Here is an 8,500-nt window from a genome sequence, read left to right on the forward strand (position 1 = left end):
ATCTCTGCAGGTGATGGTTGGACCATGGTACCATCCTCTGAAGTAGGTTGGGTTTGACGTCACTCTTCTATGCTTTTTTGAAATTCTTCCTGAAAGAAAAATTATTTGTCAGTACGTAAACAAGCAAAGTTGAGTAATAATAAAACAATGTATGTAAAAGTTATTATCTTACATATGCAATCCTAGCACGCGGTTCGACCCAATCTCCTCTTGTACCGTCCTTGTTTTTCTTCCTATGCGTCTCTTCGTAGACCTCAAGATAAGGGTGCTCTTTTCCCCCATTTTTATATTCCTGCAAAATTAGATGAATATGACAATGGTGCTAATCATGATTATAACAATGGTGTTGATGGTGCTGAACTAAGTCTAGATGATCCTACCAGTGGTGCTGATGGTGTTGAGTCATAAAACAAGATTAATTTCCAAAGTTACTAATAGGTTGGGTGTATTGATTTAATTGAAAAAGTTTGGTATGATAAGGTAACTATTAAATTACAACATTGTTAAAACATATACTACTAATATAAAACCTAAGGTTAGTTCGAAGATTAACCAAGATATTGTTTCTTGACTATGCCACTTTATTGATTCCAAAGACCTTTGTGGTATTGCTTTACGGCATGGCATGCTGTAATTGTGTTAAGTGAAAATACAAGTGAAATTCTGTATAAACATTGGACTGGTTTGCTGACTTGAAGGCGGTACTTAGCTAGGTTTGGTATTACTCCACTCTTCATTGAAGTGCCATGGATTTACCGTTGTATATGTATGTCTTGAAAATAAACATCACTTCATAATGAATTTGGAAAGTTTGACAATTCAGGAGTTACATACTAGTACTTATTTTCATTTGCTTTTTGTTCTTTTCTCGAAGATGGATCTTACAACTAAACCATAGCATGAAAACTTGTTTTCCAAACACACATAATTAGGTTGTTCAAAGAAATCAATGTTGATATTTTGATGGTTATGGTATTGCTGCATCTGGATGCATATAAAAGCTTTACATAGAACTCAGTAACTATGTGTCTAGCATGAAGAAAGGGAGTCAAATTTAGGATGAATCAAATTTGTTATTAGGATTAATTTTTGATGCTATGTTGTTAGAGATTTTTAATTGATAATCACTAGAGTTAATTTTTCTGAGTAATGTTTCTAAAGAAAAACAGAGAAGTTCTGAAAAGTTATGCATTGCCTAATACTTATAGAGGGCATTTAGTGTAACAACTTAGTAGTTTAGGTACTAGGCGTGTAATTTAGTTGTCCTAAGTTCTTGTATACAACTATTTGTTACACATTACATCCCGGTGTTCTTTTATAAAGCAAATAGACTATGGGCTATTAACTCTTCATCTAACAACTAGTCTTCTCCTGGTCTCAGCTTAATAGCCCTTTACCCAAACTTATCACTTAATTTTAGACACTCAAACTATTTATACTTTTGAAGGTTAGCATATCCCTGGATTATTTATTGCAGCAATAGCAGTAGCTTCAGTTAAGGCAACAGTGACCCAGACAAGATAAAGGTCGAGATAAGCTTAAGAACCCAAGCTTAGTAGGCCGGAGCATATTCTTGCTAGTATATAGGAGTGCTTTATTCATAGCTTTAAGTGATACTGAAATATCTTTTAAAAAATGAAGTGAATCAGTAAATGTAGAAAATTCTTGACAGTTAAATACTGTCAACTCATCAACTGTGTCTTAACGAAGGCATTCACATACACATACACTAATTCTCTTCTTCTTACTTTGTAAAACCATAGGCAGTGTGATACAAGATCAAGTTCACAATAAACGAAACAAGCAACAACAAGAGTAACAAGATGTCAACAGCAATACTAGTGAATCGAAATAGGCCACACACGACTTCGCTAGACTTCAAGATGAACAACAAGAAGAAGATAACAATAATAGTGAATCGAAAGAGCCCCACACGGCTTCACTATGTCATGTTTTAGAACATTGAAATAAATCAAACAAATTAGAGATTTAAGATAATATTACCAGTCTTCGTCGGTGGGTAGTGAAACTCATCGAACCTCCTGTACGCAATGAGCCACCCATTTCAGACGCTCTATTTACCTTTGCCCATTCCCTCCTCACCCTAAATTCAGGAGTATCCCATTTTACGAAGAACTGGTCCCACACATCAGCATTCATCCAACTAGTTTTTTTCAAGTTCTTTCGGGCCTCATATAAGTGTTCTTTGATTCGTAGAGCTTCTTTGAGCTTAAAAATGTGTTGTATTTCATTTTCATGACAAGAATTCCATGCACACTTTGTCTACAAAATAGTTTAATATAAAGTCATGAAATAAGTTGATGGATACAAAAGTAAATTCATCATTGATATCATAATGAAATGTTAAATTCTTTGATTTGGATTATACTATAAATTGGTTCCACATAAGAACTCTGACGTCGAGTTTAATCTCGTTCCAACTACCCCATGGCTCCGTGTAAAATGGTTTAATTGCTTCTATAATCATATTTCCGCCACTACACATGGAAATGAACCTGCAATAAAATTATATTAAATTATCTTATCTTTCAAAAAATTTAAAAATTATGAAAAAACATAAGGTTTACTTACCCATTACCACCATCACGGGCGATAATTAGCCTATTGTTGCCGTCATATTCTACTACCTCTTTAAATCTCGGAATCAGGAAAGCAGGTGTTGTGGCATTAGATGCTGTAGCACTATCAATAAATGGCGATGTTGATGTGCAAACCCCTCCAATTCTCAATCCAGAAAGGCTAGGTGTGGATGATGTTGAAGGTACAGATGAAGAGATACTATGCAGACTATAGTGGGGAGAAGAGGGCTAAAACTGGTGGGGCAGTGGGGGCATGAAAAATGTATTTGGTAGTGAAATATTTGCCCTTGGTGGAGGAAGAATATTTGTAGTAGCTGGTGGAAGAGTTGTGGCAACAGGTGGTGGTGGTGGTGTTGTATATTGACCTGCGGAAAGATTATTAGTTCCTTTCTTACCTTTCTTACGCTGTCCATTACCATGGCCTTTTGATACCATTGATTTTCTTTATTAAGCTCCTGGAAAAAATAGAACCACAATATAACAACATAAATAACAGATTCAGCAAATGAGTTACAAATATATAATTACTCATACAGGAGTTAGCTATAGCAAACAATAGACAACAAGAGATCAAAGCACCATCAAAGAGTTGGAGTATGAAAAATAAGGCTGTGAACTCCTTAGAATAAGTACCTTTCATTAATACCCACACTGATGCAGGACTAGGCAGCATTTGGTTATTTCTTCTTTTAATTGAGTTTCCTCTTAGGTGCAGAAAATGTCAAAATAGAGGGAAGAAGAAATTAGGTGCAGAAGTGGAAAAAAATTGTGACTTACAATGGTTGACCTTGCACTTTAGTCTTAACATCATTTTGGCATTTTATCTTCTTCCATTTCTTTAAAATAAAAAAATAAAATGAAATAGAAGTACTCTGGCTAATTACTTTAGAAATGAGAAAGAAAAATAACATATAAAGAGGTCTAAAATTAAGTACTAGATCAATTTTATAACATTCTTATGAATAAAAAAAAATAGAATGAAGATTAGAAAAGTCATGCACAAATATATAATAAAACTTAGGATACCTTAAACTAAAGCTACATCTAACAAAAAAAATGCTAAATTCATTTACTAATAATAGTACTCCATCTTTTTCTAATCAAACATCAAACATGAAAGCAGGCCTCAAGAAGAAAAAAGTTTGGTTGCTATACCTAACTTATACCTAAAAGTTAGGTAAACAGTTAGGCATATGCACTGATAAGTCAATAGCGATAACCAAATTGTAGCTGTATGAAATTTATTTGTGTACTAAACTAAAAATAGGTTTAAGCATATCTCGTACATTTAGTCAAGGTGCGTGAAAGCTTGCTTGGACACCATGTTATCAAACTAAAAAATTGAGATGGAGTAACACTCTTAAGCTTTTCTTCCAACCTGAAGAAGGTTATTATGGTGCCTCTAACAAGATTAAGGCACACCAGATGGGTTTCAAGATATATTTGACTTATATGTTTTACCATGTATGCTAATTGGTATTAGTGGTTTAATACTTGGTCTTATTATGGTAATGCAAGGGACATGGAGCAAGCCTGCATAAAAATAGGGACCTAATCTTTCTTTTTTTTGTGGTATCTCTAACAATCCAACTAGTTTTCTCAGAAAATGGTCATCTAGAGTCCATGCAATTTAGTTTTCAATCCAATGTTCCAAACAGTTAAAGTAAAGGTTGGATAATTCTGAATCAACAAGTCAATGCTTGTCTTTTCTGTCAGTTTCCGATATTTAACAGTCAAAGCTTGTTAATAATTAAATATTAACTGCTAATACATAGAAAACTTGAAAGCAAATAACCAAATGCATGTATGAAAGAAGGAAGCAGTCTGACTCCATATGATGTAGATAGAACAAGCATACAAATGAGTGCAGTGTAATAAGAAAATGCAATAAGACAAGCAAATCATGTTGCATAGTTGCTGGAACTACAAATGTTAACAAAGAAAAGACACTATATTGTCAAGAAAAATAGCAAAAAGCAGTAGCTAAAATACAGTTCAAAACCTTGTTACAACACATTACTACTATTAATAACAACTCAATCCTCATCACTTGTTTCAAAGTCATTCATCAATTCTTCCTCATTACTTGTTTCATATTCATTGATTGATTCTTCCTCATCACTTGTTTCATTTTCATCAAGTAACTCTTCCTCGCTTATTTCATTTTCATCAGTTGGATCTTCCTCGTCATTCGCCCCGGATGTTCCTTCTCCTTAATCATGAACATTCAATCTAAGTTCAGAAGGATCAAATTCTTCATATAGGCCTTCGTGTTGCAACTCACCTGCTAATTCATCATCCACCCTTTCTTCAATACTTGAAATGTCATTCTGATACGCTACATCTAATGCATCCTCCACTACAACTCTACCCACGAGCTTTATTTTTATAACTACCCGCCATGCAGATTTATTCTTTTTCAAAGGATAAGGAGATTAATACACTTGTTTCACATTTTGTGCAATGGCAAATGGATCATAGAGTCCATACTCCCTTGTACGCTTAATTTCAACTATTTTGTACTGAGGGTGCACCTTTGTACCTAACCTAGGTGTAGGATCATACCACTTACACCGAAAGAGAACCAATTTTTTCTTCGGTCAACCAACATGATAATCGAGTTCTAAAATCTCGTGAAGCACACCATAATAATCAACACCGCCATCACTTTTCACCCAAACCTTACTATTGTTGGTTTTCTTGCCCGTAGAGAACTTTTCTATATGAAATTTGTATCCATTGACAGAGTACTTAGAAAACTTTCTGACTTTAGCATCAGGTCCCCAAGCTATATCACGTAAAAATTCGCCATTTGGGTCATAATTAAGTGGATTATGAACCTATAAAATATTTTAAAAAAAGTAAGAATTTAAATATACATGAGATTGAACAAAAGTGTAAATCGTGTTAAATATTTAAGTTACACTTACATATTCTCTAAACCATACTGAAAACATAGGATAAACAGCAGCATTCCCGTATAAATCCACAAAGTAGCTGTCCGACAAAGTTATGACTTTCATTAGTTAAAGCTTAGATAGACCTTGAATGATTGTCCTTAATATAAATATGCTCACTTATAAAATTGCAGTACCCCGGGACAATTTAATAATACATGTTTTGTAGCTGACTTAAGCTCCGCCTCATTCAAATATCGAACTAGACCATATTTCGAACTTCCTTTACCTGGTTGATTGAATATTAAAAATGGTGGTGCTGAAGGATCTGTATTGTCTCTATCATCATGCCTATTAGTTTTGTTTCTCAGACATGGTACATCATGTTCAAAATAATATAAACAAAAATAAGAGGTCTCTTTAGCCAAATAAGCCTCACATACTGATCCCTCAATTCAGGATCTGTTTTTTATGGTCCGCTTACATTTGGCAATAGTCCTGCATAGTATGATCTTTTAGATGAAATAATATTCAATTAAAACACATGAAGGTAAATGTTAAAAGTCAATACCCCTCAAAGGGATACATCCATCGACACTGAACAGGCCCTCCAAGGCGTGCCTCTCGCACAAAGTGAATTGGAAGATGCTCCATAACATCAAAAAAATAGGAGGAAAATTTTTTGACAACTTGTTTAAGGTTAAGCGAATGTTGATATCCATTAAAGATAGGTTCTCCTCCCTTAATGTGTTAGAACATAAATCTTTGAAAAATAAGCTTATCTCTGTTATGGGCTTCTAAATTCTATCGGGCAATGCATAGAATGCAATAGGCATCAATGACTCCATGAAAATGTGACAATCATGGCTCTTCATAGAAGTCAACTTTCCTTTCTTCATGTCAACACACCTAGACAAATTTGACGCATATCCATCTGCCATTCTCAAATTGTTAAGCCAATCACAAATCACTCTTCTATCCTCCAAAGTGAATATGTAACTAGACTTGAGCTTCTGAATCTTATTGTTTAAATATGTCAGGTACAGCTCACTGCGCCGACAATACTCCTTTAAGTCCATTCTGGCCTTCAAGTTATCCTTTGTTTTGTTACTTACATCCATCACAGTATTAAACAAGTTGTCAAAGAAGTTTTTCTCAATATGCATGGGATCCAGATTATGAGGTAGAAGATTATCCTTTCAATAATCTAACTCCCAAAATATGCTCCGTTTAGTTCAGTTATGTGTAATACCATAAACAGGTATCCTAGATGGTGGATACTTTGTTACCTTAGGCAGATTCCTCAATTTATCCCAAATTTGTTCTCGCGACAAAATTGGCGGTGGTTCCTCAAAATCAGTCTTATTCTTCATAAAATCACTAGTATTTCTCCTAAACTCATGTTGCATTGGCAAGAATCGACGGTGACAGTCAAACCATGATTTTTTACCCCCATGTTTCAAAGTGAATGCTTTTGTGCCTTCCATACAACAAGGGCAAGCTAACTTGCCCGGAGTCGACCACCCAGACATCATTCCATAAGCAGGAAAGTCATTTATAGTCCACATCAAAGTAGCACACAATCTAAAGTTTTGTTTCATTGATACATCTTATGCTTCCACACCTTCATGCCACAATAAGTTCAACTCATCAATCAATGGCTGCAGGTATACATCAATCAAAACTTTTGGATTGCGAGGACCTGGAATTATGAAAGTTAGAAATATATATTAACTCGTCCTACATAATTCAGGCGGGAGATTATAAGGAGTCACAAACCCAGGCCAACATGAATATGGTGTAGCTGAGATAGAAAATGGAGTGAATCCATCAGTAGATAATCCCAACCTAATGTTTCTTGATTCACTAGCAAAATCCGGATACACACTATCAAAATGCTTCCATGCTTCTCTATCTGATGGATGACATAAAACACCAGGTGGTCTTTTATTTTCATAGTGCCATCTTATATGAGGGGCAGAACTCATTAATGTATACAACCTCTTTAACCGTGGTATAAGGGGTAAGTAATGCATGGACTTCACAGTAACTTTCTTTCCTTTGGCATGTGTGACTTCCTTATAACGAGGCTGATTACAAAATTTGCAATGTTCTAAATTTGCATCTTCCTTATAGAATAACATGCAACCTTTCTCGCAACAGTGAATCCTCTCTGATGAAAGTCCTAACTTAGAAACCAACTTCTTTGTTGTGTAGAAATCTTTGGGTAAGTCAAGTTTATTTGGGTTAAGTTCATTCATAAGTCCAATGATAGATTTCATGCCCTCTTGAGAAAAAGAATAATCTGATTTGATACTCAGTAACCGAACGACAAAAGATAACTTGGAATGCATTGATCCTTTATACAATGGATAACTAGCTTCCTTTAACTATTCGTAAAAGTGATTAGCCTCATCATTTGGTTCATTTTGAGCCCCTGAGTGTGTCCCAAAAGCATCCCTAACCATCTCACTATATCGTGAACTTTCAACATTATTCTCTCTTATTGGACTTTCAATATAATTCTGAAAAGTAAAATTATTAGCAGCACTACTCTCTCCATGAGCTGTCCACACAGTATAATTCAACATAAAACCCTTCCTATAAAGTTGTAATGTAACATTATTTGGACTCAATAACTTGCAACACTTGCAATTCCAACAAGGACACCTAATTGTCCCTTCAATAAGAAAATCATTAAGTGTCATTGTTTTAGCAATAAATCCAGCTACCCCAGCTTTATATTCTTCCCTCAACCCCGTAAGGTTAGGATAAAGTCTATTATACATCCATGTACGAGCTTTATTTTCCATCTATACAAGAACGACAACAATAATAATAGGGAAGAGAAACAAAACAATAACAGGGTAGTTTAGTGATGCTACTATGCAGTGAACACAAGCAGAAAACTAATTAAGAATCGAAACTGAAATATCTAATTAAGAATCAAAGAATCTCAATCATCCCATCATAATTTATATCGATAGTTATCATGACGACATA

The 8,500-nt window shown here is 34.7% G+C and overlaps 1 protein-coding gene across 1 annotated transcript; it reads right to left on the bottom strand.

Annotated features, from left to right (window-relative positions):
• Positions 1–613: 613 nt before the first annotated feature.
• On the bottom strand, positions 614–3,035 carry LOC124885847. Its single transcript, XM_047394097.1, has 5 exons — positions 2,836–3,035; positions 2,593–2,760; positions 2,390–2,516; positions 2,005–2,283; positions 614–628 (listed from the first exon to the last, which is right to left on the bottom strand). The coding sequence occupies exons 1-5, from the start codon at positions 3,033–3,035 to the stop codon at positions 614–616; spliced, it is 789 nt and encodes a 262-aa protein (XP_047250053.1).
• Positions 3,036–8,500: the final 5,465 nt, after the last annotated feature.

This window comes from Capsicum annuum, chromosome 7 (assembly GCF_002878395.1).
Source record: "Capsicum annuum cultivar UCD-10X-F1 chromosome 7, UCD10Xv1.1, whole genome shotgun sequence".
Lineage (NCBI taxonomy): Eukaryota > Viridiplantae > Streptophyta > Magnoliopsida > Solanales > Solanaceae > Capsicum > Capsicum annuum.